The following is a 25,965-nucleotide window of genomic DNA, read 5'->3' on the forward strand; positions in this document are numbered from 1 at the left end:
ACCGAAAATTTAGTTTCCATCGTCACCATACAGGGGATCCCCTTTATCCATTTCATTTATTTTATTTTCGGGGGGGTATTTGTTTTTTTGTATCCCATATATGAGTGAAATTATATGATACTCATCTTTCTCCACCTTACTTTCACTTGGCGTAATACCTTCAAGAGCTATCCACCCATGCTGCTGCAAACGGCAAGATTTTATCTTTTTTATGACTGAGTAGTATTCTATGGAATATATAGTAAGTTTTCTTTATCCATTCACTTAGTTTGTTTCTATATCTTGGTTACTGTAAGTAATGCTATGATGAACATTGTGGGGGCATGTATCTCTTTGAATTGTGTTTTCATATTCTCAACATAAATACCCAGGAGTGGAAAAGTTGTATCATGTGGTAGTTTTATTCTTTATTTTTCTGAGGAATCGCCATACTGTTTTCCATAATGTCTGCACCAATTTACATTCCAACCAACAGTGTAGGAGTGTTCACTTTTCTTTACATCCTCTTCAGCATTTATTATTTGTAGAGTTTTTAATGATAGCCATTCAGATGTGAGGTGCTAACGTCACTGTGGTTTTGATTTGCATTTCTCTAATAATTAGCAATGTGGAGCATCTTTTTTTTTTTTTTTTTCTTTTTCTTTTTAGGGCTGAACCAGTGGCATAGGGAGGTTCCCAGGCCAGGGGTCAAATTGGAGCTGCAGCTGCCGGCCTACACCACAGCCACAGCAACATAGGATCCAAGCAATGTCTGGGACCTACACCACAGCTCAGGGCAATACTGGATCCTCAACTCACTGAGAGAGGCCAGAGATCGAACCTCTGTCCTCATGGATACTAGTCAGGTTCTTTACCACTGAGCAACGATGGGAACTCCCTCTGCCTATTTTTTAATCAGGTTTTTTTTTTATTGTTGTTGAGTTTTATGAGTTCTGTATAGAGTTTAGATATTAACTCCTTATTGGATATGATTTGCAAATACCTTCTCCCATTCAACAGGCTTTTTAAAATTTTGTAGCTAAGTTTCCTTTGCTGTGCAAAAGCTTTTTACTTTGATGAGGTCCCATTTGTTTATTTTTGCTTTTGTTTCCCTTGCCTGAGGACACATAACCCAGAAGGATATTGCTAGGACCAGTGACAAAGAGCACATTGCCTATGGTTTCTTGTATAAGTTGTATGGTTTCAGGTCTCATACTCAAGTCTTTCATCCATTTCGAGTTGATTTTTGTCTATGGTGTGAGATAGTGGTCTAGTTTCTTTTTTTTTTTTTTTTTTTTTTGCATGTAGCTGCCCAGTTTTTCCTATTGTATGTTCTTTGCTCCTCCGCTGTAAATTAATCTTCCATATATGCGTGGGTTTATTTCTGGGTTCTCAATTCCATTCCATTGATCTATGTATTTGACTTCTGCCAATATCATGCTGTTTTTTTTATTACTATAGCTTTGTAAACAGTTTGAAATCAGGGAATGTGATGCCCTCTATTCTTTTTTCTCAGGATTGCTTTGGCTATTTGGGGTTTTTTGTGATTGCATATAAATTTTAGAATTGTTTGATCCATTTCTGTAAAAATCATCTCTGGGATTTTATAGAGACTGCATTGAATATGTAGATTGCTTTAGGTAATATGAACATTTTAACTTTTTTTTTTTTGTCTTTTTGTCTTTCTTTTTTAGGGCTGTACCCTTGGCATACGGAAGTTCCCAGGCTAGGGGTGGAGTCAGAGCTGTAGCCGAAGGCCCACACCACAGCCACAGCAACACTGGATCTGAGATGCGTCTGCAACCTTCATCACAGCAACACTGGATCATTTAACCCACTGAGCCAGGCCAGGGATCAAACTTGCATCCTCATGGATACCAGTTGGGTTCGTTACCCTTGAGCTACAACAGGAATTCCCACAATGTTAATTTTTCTAATCCATTAGCATGGAATATCTTTCCATTTTATTTGTGTCTTCTACAACCTTTTTCAACAAGGCCTTATAGTTTTCAGTGTGAGGATCTTTCATCCCCTTGATTAAATCTATTCCTAGGTATTTTTATTCTTGTTGTTATTGTAAATGGGATTGTTTTCTTAATTTCTCTTTCTGCTAGCTCACTGTTAGCATACATAGGAACACAAAAGATTTTTGTATATTAATTTTGTATCATGCAACTTTATTATTTCTAATATTTCTTCAGTTAAATCTTTAAGATTTCCTGTCCGTAAAATCATGTCATCTGCAAAAAATGGTAGTTTTCTTTCTTTTCAATTTGAATTCCTTTTGTTTCCTTTTTCTCGCCTAGCCGCTCTGGCTAGGATTTTCAATACTATGTTGAATTAGCGTGGTGAGAGAGGGCATTCTTGTTTTGTTGCTGATTTTAGACAGATATCTTTCAGTTTCTCAAATTTGAGTATGATGTTGGCTGTGGGCTTATGTGGCTTTTATTATGTTGAGGTGTGATCCTTCTATATTCATTTTATTGAGAGTTTTATCACAAATGGGTGTTGAATTTTTAAAAATGCTTCTCTGCATCTATTGAGGTCATCATAAGGTTTTTATCCTTGATTTTGTTAAGATGGTGCATCACATTGATGTGCAGGTGCTGAACCATCCTTGGATATCTGGAACAAATCCTCCTTGATCACGGTGTATGATCCTTTTCATGTGTTATTGTATTCGGTTTGCTAATACTTGTTGAGGATTTTTGCATTTATGTACATCAGAAATACTGGTCTGCAATTTTTTTTTCTTTTGTATTGCTTTTGTCTGGTTTTGTTATCAGGGCAATGTTGGCCTCATAAAATGAGTTAGGAAGCATTCCCTCTTCTTCAATTCTTCTGGAAGAGCTTAAGAATAGGTATTAAATCTTGTTGGAATATTTAGTAGAATACACCAGTGAAGACTGGTCTGGTGCTGGACTTTCAGGGGGGTTTTGATTACTGTTTCAATCTCTTTACTAGTGATTTGTCTATTCGGATTTTCTACTTCTTTTGATTTGTCTTAGAAGGTTGTGTGAGTCTAAGAATTTGTCCATTTCTTTTAGGTTGTTGATGTATAGCTGTTCATAGTATTCTCTTAATAATCCTTTCTATTTCTATAATATTTGCTGTTAATCTCTTTTGCTTCTGATTTTATTTATCGGAGTGAGTCTCTTCCTAATGAGTCTAGCTAAAGGCTTTTCAATTCTGTTTATCTTTTCTAAGAACCACCTCTTAGTTTTATTGATCTTTCCTATTGACTTTTTAGTTTTTATTTATTTCCCCTCTGACCTTTATTATTTTCTTCCTCTACTGAGTATGGGCTTTGTTTGTTCTTTTTTTTTTTTTTTTTTTGTCTTTTGTCTTTTTTTTTGTTGTTGTTGTTGTTATTGTTGCCATTTCTTGGGCCGCTCCCGCGGCATATGGAGGTTCCCAGGCTAGGGGTTGAATTGGAGCTGTAGCCACTGGCCTACGCCAGAGCCACAGCAACGTGGGATCCGAGCCACGTCTGCAACCTACACCACAGCTCACGGCAACGCCGGATCGTTAACCCACTGAGCAAGGGCAGGGATCGAACCCGCAACCTCATGGTTCCTAGTCGGATTCGTTAACCACTGCGCCACGACGGGAACTCCTGTTTGTTCTTTTTTTAGTTCCTTTAGGTTGTAAGTTTAGACTGGTATTATTCTTGTTTCTTGAAGCAGGCCTACATTGCTATAAACTTTAAGAGCTGCACCTTATAGATTTTGGTGTATAGTATTTTTATTTTCACTTGTCTTCAGGCAATTTTTTATTTCTCCATTGACCCAACAGTTATTCAGAAGCCTGTTGTGCAGTTTCTACATATCTGAGATTTTTCCAGCTTTCTTTACACCACAGTGATCTGAAAAATATGGTTGATATTTCAGTTTTCTTACACTTATTGAGACTTGTTTTTTGTCCCAAAATACGGTTTACCCTTGAGAAAATTCCAAGTGCACTTGAGAATGTGTTTTTTGTTGCATTTACACAGACTGTTCCATACAAATTTGTCAAATCCATCAGGTCTAATATTTCATTTAAGGTTGCTGTTTCTGTTGACTTTCTGTCTGGATGATCTATCTATTGGTGTAACAGTCCTCTACTATTACAACATTGCTGTCAATTTCTCCCTTTAGGTCCTGAATAATTGCTTTACATATTTTGGTGCGCTATGTTGGGTGTATATCTAATAATAACTGTTACGTCTTCTTGATGAATTATCCTCTTTATTATTTTTATGTGTCCATCTTTGCCTCTTGCTGCCTTCTCTGATGTGGAATCTATTTTGTCTGATATGAATCCAGCTACCCTCAGGTCTTTGAGCTGCAATTTGTTTGCAGTATCATCTTCTGTCCCTTCACTTTGAGCTTATGTTTACCTTCAGAGCTGAAGTGAGTATACAGTTGTATTTTTTTTTCTAGTCCATCCCACCATTTTGTGTCTTTTGGTTGGCAAATTAAATCCATTTACATTCAAAGATTTTTTAAAAAGTAAGAAAAGAAATAAATCCATTTACATTTAGGATGATTACTGATAGATGAGGACTTGGTACTGCCGTTTCCCCTTTTGTTTTCATGTTGCACTGTAGCTCCACTGTTTCTTTTTCCTTGTGTTTCTGTCTGATGTTTCAGTTTGGTAGTTTTCTGTGTTTCTCTTTTTTATGTTTCACATCTTTGCTCTGGATTTATATTTTGTAGTTATCACGAGGTTTGTATAAAACGTCTCCTAGACAAAAGTCCTTTTTCTGCTGATAGCATCTCATCTTCATCTGCCTCTTTTTGTTCATTACTTTTCCTCTACCCCACCAATTTCTTTTTTTGGTCTTTTTGTCTTTTGTGGCATATGGAGGTTCCCAGGCCAGGGGTCCAATCAGAGCTGCAGCCGCCAGCCTACACCACAGACACAGCCGTGCGGGATCCGAGCTCACAGCAACGCCGGGTCCTTCACCCACTAAGTAAGGCCAGGGATCGAACCCAGAACCTCATGGTTGCTAGTCAAATTCGTTAACCACTGAGCCATGACGGGAACTACCCCACCTGTTTTTATTGTCTCATATGATCCCTTTTTGATCTGTTGTGAGTCTGTTACCAAATTGAAGTGGTTGTGGCTTTTTTTTCATTTTTCTTCCTTGACATTTATGCTATAATAGTATTAATAACATACTCTAATACAGAGTTGCGATTTTATGGTTCTATTTATCACCTTATCAAAGTTTTGCATATTTTTGCCTTTTCGTTTCTGGTGGGAAAGCTCCTTTCAAAATCTCTTGCAATGCAGGTTTGTGTATGTGTCTTTTTGTCATTTCTGGGGCCGCTTCCTGCGGCACATGGAGGTTCCCAGGCTAGGGGTCTAATCAGAGCTGTAGCCACGGGCCTACACCACAGCCACAGCAATGCAGGATCTGAGTGGCGTCTGCAACTTACACCACAGCTCATGGCAACACTGGATCCTTAACCCACTGAGCAAGGCCAGGGATCGAACCCGCGACCTCATGGTTCCTAGTCGGATTCATTAACCACTGCGCCACGACGGGAACTCCCAGGCAGGTTTAGTGTTGATGAACTCCCTCAGCTTTTGTCTGGGAAAGCCTTTATTTCTCCTTCATATGTGACTGTTAACTTTGCTGGATGGAGTATTTTTGGCTGACAGTTTTTAATCTCTCAGTATTTTGAAATTTTCATCCTACTCTTACCTACAGAGCTTCAGGTGAAAAATCTAATTACCTAATGGAGGTTCCTTTGTAGGTAACCATTCTTCCCCCTTGATTACCTTTTAAATTCTTTGGTATTTACTTTTTTGATAGTTTTAGTATTATGTGTCTTGGAGAGGGTCTTCTTGAAATGAGGTAATTAGATGTTGTCTTATCTTCATGGATTTGTATATACGGTTCCTTCCTCCGGTGTGGGAAGTTCTCAGTTATTATTTAAGTAAATGCTCTGCTCCTCTCTCCCTGTTTTTCCCTCTGGTATTATCCATTACCCTACTATTGTCCTTCCCAAAAGAGTTGCATAGCTCTCATAAAATTCCCTCGTTTTTTAAAGATTCTCCTTCCTTGTCTACCTGTATCATTTCTAGACTTCTATCTTCAAACTTGCTAATTCTCTCTTCCATTTGGTCTACTCTATTGCCAATGCTGCCTTTTTTTTTTTTTTTTCTTTTTGGGGGCATACCTGCAGCATATGGAAGTTCCCAGGTTAGGGGTTGAATAGGAGCTACAGCTGCAGCAGCACCAGATCCAAGACATGTCGGCAGCCTACACCACAGCTCACAGCAACGCCAGATCCTTAACCCACTGAGCGAGGCCAGGGATCAAACTTGCATACTTTTAGGTATTAGTTGGGTTCTTAACCTGCTGAGCCACTACAGGAACTCCCTTTAACTTGATTCTAATGATTCAACAGGTTAAAAATTAGAGGCCTTTCTTTTGTTTCTGAGTAGGTGGCACTACAGCACAAGCTTTTGGTTCCTCTTACCTGAGCTACCCTTGAGTACCTTTGTGAGTTGATATTTTCCACCCCCACTGCCTCTGACAGGCACTGCCTGGTGCCCTTGCTTGTGCCTCCAGAGTGGCTGATGCTTTGCTCTTGGCTGGTGTCAATGGTGTCACTGCCTGGAGCACTGATGATGGGCTCTGCCACCTTGGGGGGAGGGGGGAGTGGGCGGGAGAACGGAGACCACAGGCGCCTTTGTTGTGTCTGGTGTCGGGTTCATGGATGCTGTGTGGGCTGGGTTTGGGATGGCCAGAGTTATGGGTACCTCTGCAGCTGAAGAGATGGGGTCACAGGCCCCACGGGCACTGTTGCCCAGTCACCTATAGATGCTAGTGCTGTTGTGGCCAGGAGGCCTGAGTCCTGTGTGTTGCCTCTCCTGCTGCCACTGGGCTCTCTGAGGCTGTGGGCTCAGCTACCATGGCAAGGAACCAGGGTCATAGGCAACACCCCCACTGTGCCACCAGTCCTGCCTCCTCTATGTATTCTAATCCATTCTCCATTACAGGTACAGATGTATGGAAGTCTCCAGTATCCTGGTGTGTGGGGCAGAGGCACCTTTGCTGAGTTGTGGATGGTTTACTAGCTGTAGACTGAAAGGCAGAGACAGGGCAAACATCTCAATCCACTCTGATGCTGGTATCACTCTCCTGTGAGGCCTTCCTCCCACCTCCTTGGTTTTTCTAGGGCTTTACCCCACTGAGCGAGGCCAGGGATCGAACCTGCACCCTCATGGTTACTACTCAGGTTTGTTATCACTGAGCCAAATGTGAACTCCAAAGCCTTTTTTGAATAAAGTCTTTTATTCCTCATTAAACCATTCAACTCACCATGCTATGACTCCTGTGAACATTAGAAAGTCAGACGCACATACCTCCTGATCGACTTTCTGCTTACAGGTTTTTTGGGGGTTTAAAAAAGGATGGTAAGTTACAGGGAGAAAACACTAAAATGGGTATGACAAAAAAAAAAAAAAAAAAAAAAAAACAAGCAAAGATCTCTGTAGGGGTGGGCTGAATAACTTTCTCGAATTTGGAGATACTGGACCCTTACATTTTAGCATTTTTTGCATTGTTCAGGGATAAAGACAACTATTCTTACTGAGGCCTACAAGGTCCTGATGTTGATCTTACTATCCAGTCTACGCTCCCTTTCCATCCTCACCTACCACATCCCTCTTCTCCCTCCAGCCCAATAATACGAAGCTTCCTTCAGATCCTAGAAGGCAGCATGCTCCCTGCAGCCACTGGGTTTGTGCACCTGTTACTTCTGCATGGAACGCTCTCCCATCCACTGTGACCTGAGCTCTCCCATGCATCCGTCAGAGCTGAGCTCACTACCACCACTTCAGGGAAGGCTTACTCAAACTCCCTGACCAGGATTGTAAGACTCCCATCTTATTTTTACTCACAGCACTCAGAGTTGCAAATTTTTACATATAGTTATACAATATCACATACACTTTTTATTTATTTATTTATAATACTCAAATGTATTTATCATATTTGTAGTTGTATAATGATCATCACAATCCAATCTTACAGGATTTCCATCCCACAGCCCAAGCACATCCCCCCACCCCCAAACTGTCTCCTCTGGAGACCATAAGTTTTTCAATGTTTGTGAGTCAGCATCTGTTCTGCAAAGAAGTTCAGTCTGTCCTTTTTTCAGATTCCACATGTCAGTGAAAGCATTTAATGTTGGTGTCTCATTGTATGGCTGACTTCACTTAGCACAATAATTTCTAGGTCCATCCATGTTGCTAAAAGTGCTGATATTTCGTTCATTTTAATGGCTGAGTTAATATTCCATTTTGTATATGTACCACATCTTTTTGATCCACTCCTCTGTCAATGGACATTTAGGTTGTTTCCATGTCACGGCTATTGAAAATAGTGCTGCAATGGACATTGGAGTACACGTGTCTTTGCAAGTCATGGTTGTCTCTGGATAGATGCCCAGGAGTAGAATTGCTGGATCAAATGGTACTTCTATTTGTAGTTTTCTGAAGAAACTCCATACTGTTTTCCATAGTGATTGCACCAATTTACAATCCCACCAACAGCGTAATAGGGTTCCTTTTTCTCCACACCCTGTGCAGCACTTCATGTTTATAAACGTTTTGATGATGGCCATTCTGGCTGGTATAAGGTGGTACCTCATAGTGGTTTTGATTTGCATTTCTCTAATAATGAGTGATGCTGAACATCTTTTCATGTGTTTTTTGGCCACCTGTATGTCTTCTTTGGAGACTGTCCATTTAGATCTTCCGCCCATTTTTTGATGGGGTTGTTTGTTTTTTTGGCATGGAGCCGCAGAAGGTGTTTATAAATCTCTTGTCAGTTGATTCATTTGCAAAGATTTTCTCCCATTCTGTAAGTTGTCTTTTCATTTTGTTTAGGGTTTCCTTTGCTGTGCAGAAACTTTTTTTTTTTTTCCATTTCTTGGGCCATTCCCACTGCATGTGGAGATACCCAGGCCAGGGGTCGAATCAGAGCTGTAGCTGCCGGCCTGCGCCAGAGTCACAGCAACGCAGGATCCGAGCTGTGTCTGCAACCTACACCACTGCTCATGGCAACGCTGGATCCTTAACCCACTGAGCAAGGCCAGGGATCAAACCCTCAACCTCATGGTTCCTAGTCGGATTCATTGACCACTGAGCCACGACGGGAACTCCTGCTGTGCAGAAACTTTTAAATTTGATTACGTCCCATTTGTTTATTTTTGTTTTTATTGTCAATACTCTAAGAGGTGGATCTGAGAAGATGTTGCTGTCGTTTATGTCAGAGAGTATTGGCCTATGTTTTCCTCTAAGAGTTTTATAGTATCTGGTCTTATAGCTAGGTCTTTAATCCATTTTGAGTTTATATTTGTGTATGGTGTTAGGGAGTATTCTAATTTCATCCTTTTACATGTGGCTGTCCACTTTTCCCAGCACCACTTATTGAACAAGCTGTCTTTTCTCCATTGCGTAATCTTGCCTCCTTTGTCATAGATTAGTTGGCTGTAGGTGTGTGGGTTGAATTCTGGGCTTTCTATCCTGTTCCACTGATCTATAGTTCTGTCTTTGTGCTAGTACCATGTGGTTTTGATGATTGTTGCTTTGTAGTATAGTCTGAAGTCTGGGAGCCTGGTTCCTCCAGCTCCATTTTTTTTTTTTTTTTTTTTCCATTCAGGATGTCTTTGGCTCTTCTGGGTCTTTTGTGCTTCCAAACAAACTTTAAAATATTTTGTTTGAGTTCTGTGAAAAATGTCCTTGGTAATTTGATAGGGATTGCACTGAATCTGTAGATTGCCTTAGGTAGTATAGTCATTTTGATAATATTAACTCTTCCGATCCAAAAGCATGGTATATCTTTCCATCTATTTGTGTCATCTTTGATTTCTTTCATCAGTGTCATAGTTTTCAGAGTACAGGTCTTTTCTTTAGGTAGGTTTACTTCTAGGTATTTTATTCTTTAGGATGCAGTGGTAAACGGGATTGCTTCCCTAATTTTTCTTGGTGATCTTTCATTGTTAGTGTATAGAAATGCCATTGATTTCTGTGTATTGATTTTGTATCCTGCGACTTTGCCAAATTCGTGGATGAGCTCTAACAGTTTTCTGGTAGAGTCTAGGATTCTCTAGGTATAGTATCATGTCTTCTGTAAATAGTGATAGTTTTACTTCTTCCTTTCCAATTTGGATTCCTTTTATTTCTTTTACTTCTTCAATTGCTGTGGCTAGGACTTCCAAAACTATGTTGAGGAGTAGTGGTGAGAGCGGACATCCTTGTCTTGTTCCTGATCTCGGCAGGAATTCTTTCAGCTTTTCACCATTGAGAATGATGTTCGCTGTGGGTTTGTCATACACGGCCTTTATTATGTTGAGGTAGGTTCCTGCTATGCCCACTTTCTGAAGGGTTTTTTTTTTATCAGAAATGGGTGTTGGATTTTGTCAAAGGCTTTTTCCGCGTCTATTGAGAGGATCATATGGTTTTTATTCTTCGGTTTGTTAATGTGGTGTATCACACTGATTTGTGGATACTGAAGAACACTTGCATTCCTGGGATAAATTCCACTTGATCATGATGTACAATCCTTTTAATGTATTGTTGGATGTGGCCTGCTAGTGTTTTGTTGAGGATTTTTGCATCGATGTTCATCAGTGAAATTGGCCTGTAGTTTTCTTTTTTGGTGGTATCTGTGTCTGGTTTTGGTATCAGGGTGATGGTGGCCTGAAAGAATGTTTGGGAGTATCCCTTCCTCTGCAATTTTTTGAAATAGTTTCAGAAGCGTAGGTATTAGCTCATTCTAAATGCTTGATAGAATTAGCCTGTGAAGCCATCTGGTCCTGGACTTTTGTTTGTTGGAAGATTTTAAATAACAGTTTCAATTTCAGTTCTTGTGATTGGTCCATTCATCTTTTCTATTTCATTTTGGTTTAGTCTTGGAAGATTGTACTTTCCTAAGAATTTGTCCATTTCTTCTAGGTTTTCCATTTTATTGGCGTATAGTTGCATATATTCCTTTGTATTTCTGTGATTTCCGTTACCTCTTTTTCATTTCTAATTTTGATTTGAGTCCTGTTTTTTTCTTGATAAGTCCGGCTAGGGGCTTATCAATTTTGTTGATCTTTCCAAAGAACCAGCTTTTCATTTCATTGATCTTTTCTATGGTTTTCTTTGTTTCTATTTCATTGATTTCTGCTCTGATTTTTATGATTTCTTTCCTCCTACTAACTTTAGGTCCTGTCCTTTTCTCTCGAGCTGCTTTAGATGTAAAGTTAGCTTGTTTATTTGAGCTTTTTCTTGTTTCCTGAGGTGGGCTGTATTGCTATAAACTTTCCTCTTAGAACGGCTTTTGCTACATCCCATTGGTTTTGGCGTGTTGTATATTTGTTGTCACTTGCTTCTAGGTTTTTTTTTTTTTTTTTTTTTTTTTTTTTTGTCTTTTTGCCATTTCTTGGGCCGCTCCCGTGGCATATGGAGGTTCCCAGGCTAGGGGTCGAATCGGAGCTGTAGCTGCCAGCCTACGCCAGAGCCACAGCAAAGCGGGATCCGAGCCACATCTGTGACCTACACCACAGCTCATGGCAACACCAGATCGTTAACCCACTGAGCAAGGGCAGGGATCGAACCCGCAACCTCATGGTCCCTATTCAGATTCGTTAACCACTGCGCCATGACGGGAACTCTGCTTCTAGGTATTTTTTAATTTCCTCTTTGATTTCTTCAGTGATCCACTGGTTGTTTAGTAGCATGTTGTTTAGTCTTCACATGTTTGTGTTTTTTTGTAGTTTTTTATCTTGTTGATTTCCAGTCATATAGCATTGTGGTTGGAAAGGATGCTTGATATGATTTCATTTTTCTTAAAGTTACCGAGGTTGGATTTGTAGCCCAGGATGTGATCAATGTTAGAGAATGATCCACGTGCACTTGAGAAGAATGTGTATTCTGTTGCTTTTTGATGGAATGTCCTATCAATATCTATTAAGACCATCTGGTCTAATGCTTCATTCAGAGACTGTGTTTCCTTATTGATTTTCTGTCTTGATGATCTGTCCATTGCTGTAAGCGGGGTGTTAAAGTCTCCCACTATTACTGTGTTATTGTTGATTTGTCCTTTTAAGGTTGTTAGCAGTTGCCTTATGTATTGTGGTGAACTCAGGTTGGGTGCATAGATATTTAAAATTGTTATATCTTCTTCTTGGATTGATCCTTTGATCATTGTGTAATGACCTTGTCACTTAAAATATTCATTTTAAAGTCTATTTTATCTGTTGAGTATTGCTACTCCAGCTTTCTTCTGATCCTGTTTGCATGAAATATTTTCTTCCATCCTCTCACTTTCAGTTTGTATGTGTCCCTAGAAGTGAAGTGGGTCTCTTGAAGAAAGCATATATATGGATCTTGTTTTTGTATCCATTCAGCCAGTCTATGTCTTTTGGTTGGGGTGTTTAGTTCATTAACATTTAAGGTAGTTATTAATATGTGTGTTCTTATTGCCATTTTATTAATTGCTTTGCATTTGTTTATGTTGCTCTTTTTTCTTCCCTTCTTTTCTTGTTTTCTCCTCTTCTGGTTTGATGACTAGCTTTAGTGTTGTATTTGAGTTGATTTTTCTTTGTGTATCAATTGTAGATTTTTGGTTTGCAGTTATTCTGAAGTTTTGATATGAGTCTATATGTATATGAGATTGTTTTCAGTTGTTGTTCTCTTAATTGCAAGTTCATCTGCAGTGTCCTGCATTTGTACCCACCTCTTCTCATGATTTTGGATTTTGGTGGCATAATTGTGCATGGATGATTTTGTATCTTTACTGCATATATGCCTTTACTGGCAAGCCTTGTTATTTGTGGTATTTCTGTTTCCTGTTGTTATCTTTTCTTTTCTGCCTAGAGAAGTTCCTTTAGTATGTGTCATAAGGCTGGTTTAGTATTGCTGAATTCTCTCAGCTTTAGCTTATCTGTGAAGGTTTTGATTTCTCCTTCAAATCTGAACGAGAGCCTTGCTGGGTAAAGTAGTCTTGGTTGGAGGTTTTTTTCCTTTCATCACGTTAAGTATATCATGCCACTCCCTTCTGGCCTGCAGAGTAGCTGCTGAAAAATCTGCTGATAACCTTATTGGGGTTCCCTTGTATGTTATTTGTTTCTTTCCCCTAGCTGCTTTCAGGATTTTCTTAGTCTTTAATTTTGGTCAGTTTGATTAATACGTGTCTCAGTGTATTCCTCCTTGGGTTTATTTTATATGGTACTCGTTGTGCTTCCTGGATTTGAGTGAGTGGTTCCTCTACCATGTCAGGGAGTTTTCGGCTATTATCTTTTGGAATATTTTTTCTGTCCCCTTCTCTCTCTCTTCTTCTGGCACCCCTATAATACAGATGTTGGTGCATTTAATGTTGTCCCAGAGTTCTCTGAGACGCTCTTCATTTCTTTTCGATCTTTTTTTCTCTTTTCTGTTCTGCATCCATAATTTCCACTCATCTGTCCTCCACCTCACCTATTTGTTCTTCTGCCTCCTGTATTCCACTGTTAGCTGCTTCCAGTGAATTATTTCAGTTATTGTATTTTTTATCTCTTCTTGTTTTATATCTTGTATCTCTTTGGTCAGTGTTTCCTGTAAGTTATCCATCTTTGCCTCCAGTTTATTTCCAATGTCTTGCATCATCTTCAGCATCAACAGTCTAAAGTCTTTTTCCTGGAGGCTGAGAATCTCATCACTTAGCTCATTTTCTGGGGGTTTTCCTTTCTCCCTCATCTGAGTTATAGTTCTCTGTCTTTCCATTTGTATAGGTTTTTGGTGTGGTGACCTTTTTACAGATAATAGAGTTGTAGCCTCTCTTACTTCTGGTGTCTGCCCCTCTCGTGGCTGAAGTTGTTATGGGGGCTTGCTGTAGGTGTCCTGATTGGGAGGGGGGGTGCTGATGCCTGCCCACTGGTAGGTGGAGCCGATTCTAATCCCTCTGGTGGGTGGGGCTTAGTCTGTGGATGGAATTATAGGTGGCTGTGGGCCTGAGGGGGTCTTTAGGCAGCCTGTTTACTGAGGGGCGGGGCTGTGATCCCACCTGGATTGTTGTTTGCCCTGGGGCTTCTCAGCCCAAAATGGCCACCTTCAGAGAAAGGCATGCTGCTGAATATTCCCCAAGAGCTTTGCTTTCAATGTCCTACCCTCACAAGAAGCCACATTCACCCCTGTTTTCTCAGAAGTCCTCCAAGAACTGTAGTCAGGTTTGACTCAGAGTCCTATGGAGACTGCTTTGCCCTGGGACCCAGTGCACATGAAGGTCTGTGTGCACCTTTTAAGAATGGGGTCTCTGTTTCCCCTAGTACCGTGGAGCTCCTGCACACAAGTCCCACTGGCCTTCAAGGCCAGATGCTCCAGGGGCTCTTACTCCCAGTGCCAGAACCCCACATGTGGAAGTTTGATGTGGGGCTCAGAACTCTCACCCCTGTAGGTGAGTCTCTGTGAACCAGTTTGTTTTCAGGCTGTGGGGCTTCCCACCTGGGAGATATAGGGTTATTTATATCATGAAATCACCCCCCTACCTCTTGATGTGGCCTCCTCTTTGTCTTCTGGAGTAGGATATCTTTTTTAAGGTTTCCGGTCCATTTGTGCAGCCTTTAGTTGTGAATTTTGTTGTTTTTAGGGCAGAAGTTGAGCTCCAGTCCTTCTATTCCACCATCTTAATCCCATCTCCATAATTGGTATCCCTGAGCACCTCGAGAATGTGAGAATTTTGCTGCCACCAGTATCTTTCCAGGGAGCTTCCAGCCAGGAATGAGAATGACCATTAGCACCAGCACCTTTTCTTTTCCTTTGTGCTTAGCCTCGTTTCACTGGCTCACAGATGCTGCATGCAAAGGCCTCACATGCGGTTCTTTAGACCAGAGTTCCTGGTGTAAAAGGGCTGTACCTACACCTCCGCTGGGCGGGCAGCCATGGACAGAAGGGCTGAGAACAACACTTTTTTTTTTTTTTTTTTGCCTTTTCTAGGGCTACTTCCTGCAACATATGGAGGTTCCCAAGCTAGGGGTCTAATCGGAGCCACAGCCGCAGGCCTATGCCACAGCCACAGCAATGCCAGATCTGAGCCGCGTCTGCGACCTACACTACAGCTCACAGCAACACTGGATCCTAACCCACTGAGCAAGGCCAGGGATTGAACCCGCAACCTAGTGGTTCCTTGTCGGATTCATTAACCACTGCGCCACGATGGGAACTCCGAGAATGACACTCTTACATACACTTTATATGTAACTTTTATTCACAGCACTTACCATAACTGAAACTTAACATTTGCTTGTGTGATTATTTGATTAACGTCTAACTTCACTACTATGGTGTTCCTGCCTTTTTTTAGGGCCGCACCTGCAACATATGGAAGTTCCCAGGCTAGGGGTCAAATTGGAGCTACAGCTGCTGGCCTACACCAGAGCCATAGCAACAAGGGATTTGAGCCATGTCTGTGACCTAACCCACAGCTCACAGCAGCACCAGACCCGATCCAATGAGCGAGGCCAGGGATCAAACCCACATCCTAATGGATACTACTCAGATTTGTTTCCTCTGTGCCACAACGGGAACCCCCAACTATGGTGTTCTATTCATAAGGACAAAACCCACATCTTTTTGTTTTCAACCATTATATAACCAATACATAGCATGGGGCCTAGCACACGATAGATGCCTGAAAGTATTTACTGCCTGACTGAATGGCCAGATGCAATGGAAACAGGCAGGAACAATCTTGAGAAAAACTAGTTAAACAGCTTTTTAAAATGCTATTTTCCAAAACTCAAAAAAGGTAAAGTTCTCTTTTAAATGCTACTTACAAATAAATGAACAAAAAAACTGCAATACTTTTTTTGTGTGTTTTTAGGGCCGCACCCGAGGAATATGGAGGTTCCCAGGCTAGGGATCAAATAGGAGCTGTGGCCACCAGTCTATGCCACAGCCACAGCCACACCAGACCCAAGCCATGTCGGCAACCTACATCACAGCTTATGGCAACTCCAGATCCTTAACCCACTGAGAGAGGCCAGGGATGCTAGTGGGGTTCGTTGACCGCTGAGCCAATATGGGAACTCCAAAAACCACTATACTTGGAAATGTTACGCTAACAATCACAGCTTTTCTCACCAAACTCGCAATGCAAAGGTATTATTTATGCTACTCTTGGATTGTTATCTGTTTGCCCACACCAATTCTTAAAATTTTAATTCTTATTTATTTGGCCATGTCCATGGCACGCCAAAGTTTCCAGGCCAAGGATCGAATACACACCACTGCAGTGACCCAAGCTGCTGTTGTGACAACACCAGATCCTCAACCCACCGCACCACATGAGAACTTTCAAAAAAATTCCTTTTTATTCAGAGAGTACATAAGACTGTATACTGTTGGCATCTCAGTGCTCTTAGGACATTACATACCCAGAATCAATCATTCAAAAAACAAAGTAAATTTTTCACTTTGGTGGAAAAATATTTGTTCGCTGGTCAGTAGAAATACCATGTGATAAAAAAAAAATCATAAGCTTTGCATGCCAAATAATACCTCTGTAATTCTTCCTCTTCTCAACTTTTTCCTTATTGTAAACTTTGAATTCCAATTAATTTGATTCACCAAATAGAAAAGCTCAGTATATTCCTATTGTGGCTCAGCAGGTTAAGGACATGACATTGTCACTATAAGAACGCAGGTTCGATCCCTGGCCTTGCTCGGTGGGTTAGGGATCCGGCACTGCCACAAGCTTCAGTATAGGTTGCAAATGTGGCTCGGATCTGGTGATCAGCTCCAATCCGACTCCTGGCCTGGAAACGTTCACATGCCCCAGATGCGGCCATAAAAAGGAAAAAAAAAAAAAGCTTAGTATATCACGTGGCTGCTAGGGTGCATAAAGGATGAATAAGATCAAACACTGACCTTCAGAGAAATATCACTTGGTGGAGCTCATCTCCTAGTAAGGAGTTGATTTAATTAGAGAAAAATGTTTCTGAATTGATTAATCTCAGAAGGCCATTTCCCCAGAGCAGCAATATCCCTCGTGCTGATCAAATGATTGAGCACTACTTGGTAAAGTCTCAGGTTACATACGAGGTTTTTTTTTTTTCTTTTTTAAAACAGTTCCTTTAATACTCTACAGGCTGTACAGTAAAAATCTTACCTCCTCTGTTTCATAATTAGCTCTCACATCGAGCAGATTAACGCTATTCTCTTCGTAAGATGGTTGTTCAAAATCACTGTGTTCATTTTCTTCACATAAGAAGCTGTGAGGCTGACCAGCGTCGCAGGCAGATTCCATGGCAGAACTATTAGCCAGCGACATTTCCATGAATTCCAGGGTCTCTCCATTGCAGTGGATCAGAGGTGGGCTTCTGGGTTGTCTGACACACTCAAGAACAAGCTGATCTTTATTAGTGGAAGTGCTAGTTCCCATTGAATTTTCTTCCTTAAACGAATCTTCCTGTATATAGGTGTCTTCTGCATAATTACATACATGACATTGAAATTCTGGCTCCTCCGTATAAGGTAAGCCTTCTGGCAGATTTTGAAATGTTACAAGTTCATTATTAAATGCTTCTGTCTGATGAAATTTGCAAAGGGGTTCAAACTGTCTGAAGGAAGACATGCTGGTGTCAATTGGCATATTCTCTGAGTACTTTCCAATGTCGACATCTCATTATAAAGAGAAAGATGGAAGTGAGAATTAGCTGACCTTAAATGTATAGGTTAACACTTATTTTATTTATTTATTTATTTATTTATCTTTTTCTAGGGCCGCACTTGCAGCATATGCAGGTTCTCAGGCTAGGGGTAAAATAAGAGCTGTAGCTGCCAGCCTACACCACAGCCACAGCAATGCCAGATCTGAGCTGGGTCCGTGACCTACACCACAGCTCATGGCAACACCCGATCCTTAACCCACTGAGTGAGGCCAGGGATCGAACCCACGACCTCATGGTTCTCAGCTGGATTTGTTTCTCCTGTGCCACAAACGGGAGCTCCTATTTACTCTATTTAAAACAGCACTGCAGGAGTTCCCATTGTGGCTCAGTGGCTTAAGAAGCTGACAGTTTCCATGAGGATGGAGGTTTGATCCCTGGCCTCGCTCAGGAAGGATCTGGCATTGTCGCAATCTTGCAGCACAGGTGTTGCCGTGGCTGTGGGGTAGGCCTGCAGCTGCAGCTCCAATTCAGCCCCTAGCCTGGGAGCCTCCATATGCTGCAGGTGTGGCTGTAAAAAGAAGGGAAGGAGGGAGGAAAAACAAACCCAGCACTGTAGTAAACACCCTAGACATGTTTCCTTGTACACTAAGAATTTTCACCTAGGCTCTGGGTATACCCCCAGAAGTTGAGTTTTGAGATTTTAAGAAATATATATCCTCAGAGTTCCCATCATGGCTCAGCAGTTAACGAATCTGACTAGCATCCATGAGGATTTGAGTTTGATCCCTGGCCTTGCTCACTGGGTTAAGGATCCTGCATTGCCGTGAGCTGTGGTGTAGGTCGAGGACAAGACTCGGATCCCATGTAGCTGTGGCTGTGGTGTAGGCCGGCAGCTACAGCTCTGATTCGACCCCTAGCCTGGGAACCTCCATGTGCCATGGGTGTGGCCCTAAAAAGCAAATATATATATATATATATATCTCGTCAACTTCATTAGATGCTGCAAAGTTACTCTCTAAAATGGCGTACCAATTTACACTTTTACGAGTAGCATAAAAGATCCTTTGCTCTACATCCTCCAACCCGTGTCACACTCATACTATGAAGTGGTATTTTGTGGGTTTTTTTTTTTTTTTTTTTTTGCGTTGCCGTGGCTGTGGTGTAGGCTGGCAGCTGTAGCTCCCATTTGACTCCTAGCCTGGGTACTCCATATGCTGCGGGTGTGGCCCTAAAAAAAGACATTTACAAAATATTATCAGAGACCTATTAGGGTCCACAAAACACTGTATTTCTGCTAGTTGATACTTTCTAAATAGCTCATTATCGGGTCAAGTCCAACAGTGCAAATCAGTTGCCCCTGCCTTCCCTGTGCCACGTGTGTTCCCTGGGGCGCTGGGGTCTGAAAACCTGCAGACGACTTTGGCAGCCTTCTACTCACCGCCCACGAGCTATTCGGTTACCAAATCCTCTCCAACTCTCCTCCACAAATGGTTTCTTTCAGTCCCTGCGGCATCACACTGGTCCAGATGCCCGCGCCCGCCCCAGGGGGTCAGGGCACAGGAGTAGAAAGGATGACCGGCCTCGCGGAGTCTAAGCCCCTTTGCTTGGCTTTCGGGGTCTGCATGGCTCCCCCACCTCACCTGCCTCATCCTCCTCTGCTCAGGCCGGATTGGGCTCACTTCCCTGCAGACAGGTGGGGCCTCTACCCCTTCAGGTGTCTGCCCCAGCAAGTGCTGCTCGATCCTAAAACCTCTATCTACCCTATTTAAAAATTTTCCACAATGCCTTTAGTCTAAATTTTCTATCTCAGGCGCTCCCATCGTGGCGCAGTGGTTAACGAATCCGACTAGGAACCATGAGGTTGTAGGTTCGATTCCTGGCCTTGCTCAGTGGGTTAAGGATCTGGCGTTGCTGTGAGCTGTGGTGTAGGATCGCAGACACGGCTCAGATCCTGAGTTGCTGTGGCCCTGGCATAGTCCAGTGGCTACAGCTCCGATTAGACCCCTAGCCTGGGAATCTCCATATGCCATGGGAAGCGGCCCTAGAAAAGGCAAAAAGACTAAATAAATAAATAAATGAATAAATTGTCTATCTCACAATTCAGCACCTACTTGTTCAAGGTCTTAGCCTTTACCATTGTTTCAATAGCATTAGTATTTCCATGTTATACAAACCTCAAAACCAGTCCACTACGGTTTTTCCCTGCCCCCCTACAGCAAACCAACCAGTGTTGTTCAGAGTATATATTGATTAAATCCTACCCTCCAATGATTTATTTCTATTAAAACTTTTCAATCTACCGTCACTGAATCATCTGCCTGGGTTATTTTGTTGAATTACCAAATTAACAAATCATTTTTTAGGAGTTCCCGTCGTGGCGCAGTGGTTAACGAATCCGACTAGGAACCATCAGGTTGCAGGTTCGATCCCTGCCCTTGCTCAGTGGGTTAAGGATCCGGCGTTGCCGTGAGCTGTGGTGTAGGTTGCAGACGCGGCTCGGATCCCGAGTTGCTGTGGCTCTGGCGTAGGCCGGTGGCTACAGCTCCGATTAGACCCCTGGCCTGGGAACCTCCATATGCTGCTGGAGCAGCCCAAGAAATAGCAAAAAGACCAAAAAAAAAAAAAAAATCTTTTTTTAAAGTTCAATGTTTTTCAAACCTGTCATCATTTGGTAAAGTATAAAAATGCCAGTGAGCCACGCAAGCTAGTCAGGATTGGTGAAAAATCCGACTTTATGCTCATCTTTTTCTCCGTTTTCCAAATATGTAAATGCTGCCTAAGCTGTGGTGAAGAGGAGCTGAAAAATCCATTTTGTTTTCCAAATACAAAAATCCACAAAGGTCTTATTTCTTAAAAAAAAAAAAATTCTGTTTAAGAGCCTAGAACCTCCAATTACTATACTTCTACAACTTTGCTCATATAGCATAGTTTACCAATTTACTTTTTTAAAAATTTCTTCCAAAGAGCCACACCTGTGGTATATGGCAGTTCCTGGGCCCGGGGTGGGGGGGGCGGAATCAGAGCTGCAGCTGCAGCCTGAGCTGGAGTTTGTCGCCAGATCCAACCTACATCCTCACAGAAGCAATGGCAGGTCTTTACCCTGTTGCACCACAAGGGCAACTCTTTTTTTTTTTTTTTTTTTTTTTAAGTTAGTTTCACTTTTTTCACCTCTTATTCTGTCCTTATCAGATTTACGCTTGGCTTTGGGGGTGGTGGGAAGTTTTTAAAGGTCTGGATACAGATTCCAGATACACCCCAAATCTGTTTTAGGATGGGCGTTAAAGAGGTATCACTGGAGTTACCGGCAAAAATTCTAAAGTTTTGGTTTTGTAAAACTCTTCAGTCGTATGTCCAACTTTAACTTTGGAAAAGCACTTATCTTACTCCAACCAAAAAAAAAAAGACAACAAACTTTCTTAAGTCGCAAAACTGTGCTCACTTCCAGGGTCCATAGTTTCTTGGATCCACAAGGATTTCGGGCTTCCTCCCTGCGCACGGGCTTCTGCGGAAAGGAGAAGAACGCTTTTTAACCTTCTCCACCGATGGTTTTTAACAACTCGCAGGTGGGGTGCAGACGCGTTGGAACGTCGCTGTGTGACGTCACCCTCCGCGCCGGCGTGGGGGCCCCGCAGTCTCGGCCCGCAGAGCCGGGAGGATGCACGGTGTGCGCCCCAGGCGCAGCAGCCTTGCGCGAGCTGACGCGTCTTGTACGGCGGAAACCAACGGGAGCGGACGCGAAACACTCCGGCGACAGCAGGCGGCCTGGGCTCTGAGGGCACCGCCCTCCGCAGGACTTCCGGACACCTCATTGCCTCCCTCTCGCGTACAGCGGGTCGTGAGCGTCCAGCCACTCAGCCCGGGCGGAGGCGGGGCTTCCGGTGGGAGCGCCGCTTCCGGGAGGGGCGGGGATTCCGGTCCGGGTGGGCCTGCGCGCCGCGGTTGGAGTTCCGTCGCTGCACGAGGTTTGCCGGGCCGCGGGCCGCGCAGAGGCCGTTGGGTCAGCGGGCAGAACCGTCTCTGTGCGATTCCTGCCCAGCTCGGGGCGAGCGGTCTCCGGTGGCGCCGAGGCTCTGCGCGCTCCGGTCATGGACTACCGGCGGCTGCTGATGAGTCGGGTGGTCCCGGGGCAGTTTGACGACGCCGACTCCTCCGACAGGTGGGCAGCCGTGAGTACCCCGACACGGCGCGGATTCTGCGCGCTCCGCCGCCGCCGGCCCTTTGGGGAGTTGACCCTGCTTGTGCTTGGGAAAGAGACTGGTAATTCATCACTCGGGGGCTCCCTCCGCAGCTTTTGCTTCCTCTGTCCCAGCCGGGTTTTCTTCGGTCCAGTTGGCGGCAGAGTGAATAAAAGCCACTTCCCGGGAGAGTCCCGGGTCCCCGCGTTGGTCAGTCTCGCTGAGAGGCAGAGGTGGAGGCAACGATTGGGAAACGGACGTTTTGAGCTTTACCTACATTTAGCATCTCTTGTGTGCCTGTTTCTGTCCTCGGTGCTGGAGATAGTGAAGAGCATGACCAGTCTTGCTTTCTGCTTGGGAGAGAGGGCAGACCATTAACTCCATAGAGGTATTTTAAAAAGAAAAGCCAGGTGATACATACCATGCAAAGTCAGTTGATAGACCTAAATAGTGACCTCATGGTCAAGGAAGGGTTAAGTCCAGGTTGGAACAAGGAGCCAACCTCAGGAAGAGCAGAAGGAACAGCAGTTGTGGTGCTGAAGCCCCACGGTGGGGCCCCTCTTGGGTTGTGAAAGGAAAATCTAGAAGCCCTTGTGCCTAGAGCACAGTGGAGGTGGTTGAGAAGATGGGTTGGGAAGGATGTAGAAATGAGAAGGGGCCAGAGCGTACTGAGCCTTACAGGTAATGGTAGGGAGTTGAGATCTTGTAGAAAGCCATAGCAGGGCTGTTGGGGGGTGACATCATCTGGTGTGCGATTTAAAGGAGTCATTCTGGGAGTCCCCTGCTGGCTCGGTGGGTTAAGGACCTGGCTTTGTCTCTGCGGTGGCCCGGGTTTCTGCATGCCATGGACACAGCCCCCAAAATAAATAAATACAGGCATCACTTTGCTATAGAGGGGATGGATTTGGAGGGCAAGCGTGGATGCAGTTCACTGACCTGCAGACATGTTTTGTTTGGTAGGTAAATTCAGTTTTGTTAAAATTGAATATGTCAATTAAGTGGGAGATTGTACCCCAAAATGCAGGTTTCTGACTTCTCTTGAAAATCTATGAAGATACGGTAACACTGCTCTGAATTCTCAGGTGGCAAAAAAAGACCTTGTTAGTTGTGCTCCCTTTACTCTGGGCCAGTTCTTGGGGTTTGACAGTCCCCTCTTCTCCTATTTAATTATACCCAAGCCTTCTTCTCTCTGGTGGTGCTTCTCCTCGCCCCCCCACCCGCCCATGAACAAGAGTGATTTGAAATTCTTTGTGTAACACAAGTCTTGACATGCTTCCTTTTGTTGTAAAGTGACACTGAGCTCGCCATAAGGCTTGAAATAAGGCTTTAGACTTGGTCCCAAGTTTAGTCAGAAAGCCTCTCCCGCCCTGTCTCAAGCAGCTCTGTCAATAGTTTTCCTAGAGTTCAGGTCAGGGGTGGTTCAGAGTTTGTTCGTTCAGCGGATTTAACACCCTGATATACTGCGTCTTTAGTAGGACCTGAAGCATAAGCAGATGGCTGGAACAGAACTCTGAAAAACAGAAGAATTTGCTATTAAGTTTGAGTTTGTTTGTGTTGTTAAGGGAACCTTTAAATTTATCAGTATAGACTTAGTCTATTATAAATGCATATGCAAGTCCATCTAGAGTCTGTGTAAACGTGCTAAAACATGTTACTTCTAGTGAAAAAATTGACTCGAAGACGGTCAGAGAGGATGTTCTGTTTGAAGACCTTCAAAATAACGTGAATGAGAAGATGAGTGAAGGTGAGATGGAGGAGGAGGAGGAGGAGGAGTACGATGACGACGACTGGGACTGGGACGACGGAGTCGGAAGACTCACCAGGTGCTACGCCTCAAGCGGAGGGAGTAACCCACAGGTACCTTGCAAATGATGCTTTACATCTCCGTGTTACTTACTTCTGTCTTCTTTTTGAAAAGGGCTTTTTGTGGTTCTGGAACTAACCGAAAGATTTTCATCCGGTTATATTGTCCTGTAGCAATATAGGTTTCTAGAACATGAAGATGTGGGACGGGCGGAAAAGCAAGAATGTTAAAAGAGCTGCTTTGTGGATTAGAATGCATACATTCTTGAAATAACCAAAAAAATTGCACACTTTCATGTGTTTCTTTTGTTTGTTTGTTTGTTTTGCTTTCTAGGGCTGCACCTGTGGCATATGGAGGTTCCCAGACCAGGGATCAGATCACAGCTCCAGCTGCCAGCCTACACCACAGCCGCAGCCATGCCCAGTCTGAGCCTTGTCTGCAGCCTACACCGAAACTCCTGTAAAGGCTGGATCCTTAACCCACTGAGTTAGGCCAGGGATTGAACCCGCATCCTCGTGGATGCTAATGGAATTGGTTCCCTCTGCGCCACAGTGGGAGCTCCTCCACTGGTTCATTGCTGAGACCGAGCAGTTTCAGTGCGGAGTGGAATTGCTCATATTAAAGCGAGTGGGGGAAACACGTGCCCAAATGTTAACTGTTAATCTTTAGGTGCTACGCTTACAGGTAATTAAAATTTTACCTGTGGTTTCTACTGTGAACATGTATTATTGTAGTTTAAAATTTATTTTAGGACTTCCCATTGTGGCACAGTGGAAATGGATCTCACTAGTATCCATGGGGACACGGGTTCAATCCCTGGCCTTCATCTGGGGGTTAAGGATCTGGCGTTGCCGTGGGCAGTGGTGTAGGTTGTAATCGAGGCTCGGATCCCGAGTTGCTGCGGCTGTGGTGTAGGCCGGCAGCTGTAGCTCCCATTCTACTCATGTCCTGGGAACTTGCGTGTGCTGTGTATGTGGCCCTAAAACATAAAAAATAATAATAATGTTTCTTTTAAAAGTTATATTTAATAGGTAAAATTGTAAAGTTCTCTGCAAACAAGAAACAAGTCAGCCTCCAAGTTCATGCTCAGATAACAGGATGGAGTCAGGCATTGTGACAGGCCCTTTTATTTATTTATTTACTTTATTTTTTTATTTTTTATCTTTTTAGGGCAGCACCTGTGGCACATGGAGGCTCCCAGGCCAGGGGTCGAATCGGAGCTGCAGCTGCTGGTCTGTGCCACAACCACAGCCACACGAAGTAGGAGCAGCGTCTGCGACCTACACCGCAACTCACTGCAATGCCGGGTCTTTAACCCACTGAGCGAGGCCAGGGATTGAACCTGTGTCCTCATGGGTACCAGTGAGATTCGTTTCCAGCGAGCCACGGTGGGAACTCCTGTGACAGGCCTATTTAATCTCTGTTCCCTGGGCTGTGGATTCGGGTGGCGTCTCCCCTCTCTCCCCTTTCTGCTGTTGCATCAGTCTGCGCTGCACGGGTCTGAGTGCAGAGGCTCATGCCCTGTCTCTCCCTGTCTTGAGACACTGGGCCCAAAATGAAATTCCAGTTTAGTGTTGGTCTGAGCTCTTAATTATATACTTTGGGGGTAAACGAACCTTCCCAAATTTTCATCTGTAAGCCAATCCAATTAGAAAGATACATTTAATTTTGTTCTTTATTATAGTGAAGAATATATTGTAGGAGGCTAGAAACAAACACAAAAACACATTGTACAGACTCTTTATTTTTTTATTTTTGCCTTTTCTAGGGCCACACCTGCAGTACATGGAGGTTCCCAGGCTAGGAGTCCAATCGGAGGTGTAGCTGCTTGCCTATACCACAGCCATAGCAACACCAGATCCTTAACCCACTGAGCGAGGTCAGGGTTTGAACCCGAAACCTCATGGTTCCTAGTCCGATTCGTTAACCACTGAGCCACAACGGGAACTCCTGGGTTTTGTTTTGTTTTGTTTTTTCTTTCAGACTCTTCATTTTAGGCAATGACTTTGTCCTATTTCAGATGGCCTTTGTAAAATATTTCTTGGGCAAATTTGATTGATTTTTTTTACCTGAGGCTACTCTAAGTATTGGTGACTAAGGGACATGACGTGGTGAACTGCGGGCTTGTGTTTATAACAAGAGCTTTAGTCTCTGGGACTCATTTCTTCCAGCCAAATCGACAGACTCCCAACTGCAATTCAGCCAGAATGTCTACTCCAGCAGACAAAGTCTTACGGAAATTTGAGAACAAAATTAATCTAGGTAAGTGTATAAGATACGTTTCCTTGCTGGGCTATGAAGCAGTTCTTCAAAAACCACAAATGTGTTAGAAAATTTTATTAGATCAAGCAGTGGATATATTCAGTGT

The 25,965-nt window shown here is 43.1% G+C and overlaps 2 protein-coding genes across 33 annotated transcripts in view; one reads left to right on the top strand and one right to left on the bottom strand.

Annotated features, from left to right (window-relative positions):
* The window catches only part of CAGE1 (cancer antigen 1), a 58,548-nt gene extending 37,054 nt beyond the window's left edge, over positions 1-21,494 (bottom strand). For 25 of the 30 annotated variants that reach the window (XR_014809554.1, XM_084967344.1, XM_084967342.1 and 22 more), the window contains exons 1-2: positions 21,058-21,494; positions 17,117-17,628 (exon numbers count right to left, since the gene is read on the bottom strand). Coding sequence is in view for 29 of the 30 variants with exons in the window: in XM_084967344.1 (XP_084823470.1) it covers positions 17,117-17,628; positions 21,058-21,427 (882 nt within the window). In the remaining variant the exon portion in view is untranslated. Of the gene's footprint in view, positions 1-17,116; positions 17,629-20,590 lie in introns of all 30 variants that reach the window. The other 5 variants (XM_084967334.1, XM_084967336.1, XM_084967341.1 and 2 more) reach the window with 2 other exon arrangements.
* Positions 21,495-21,555: 61 nt separating this feature from the next.
* Positions 21,556-25,965, top strand: part of RIOK1 (RIO kinase 1) — a 31,287-nt gene continuing 26,877 nt past the window's right edge. The window contains exons 1-3 of one of the 3 annotated variants that reach the window (XM_021098127.2): positions 21,556-21,784; positions 23,455-23,650; positions 25,769-25,859. In XM_021098127.2, the coding sequence (XP_020953786.1) occupies positions 23,528-23,650; positions 25,769-25,859 (214 nt within the window). In that variant the 5' untranslated portion in view covers positions 21,556-21,784; positions 23,455-23,527. 3 annotated transcript variants of the gene reach the window in all.

Source organism: Sus scrofa, chromosome 7, assembly GCF_054392235.1.
Source record: "Sus scrofa isolate SSC_HxYL_T2T_F1_AM1 chromosome 7, Sscrofa_HxYL_maternal_Yorkshire_Landrace_v2.0, whole genome shotgun sequence".
Lineage (NCBI taxonomy): Eukaryota > Metazoa > Chordata > Mammalia > Artiodactyla > Suidae > Sus > Sus scrofa.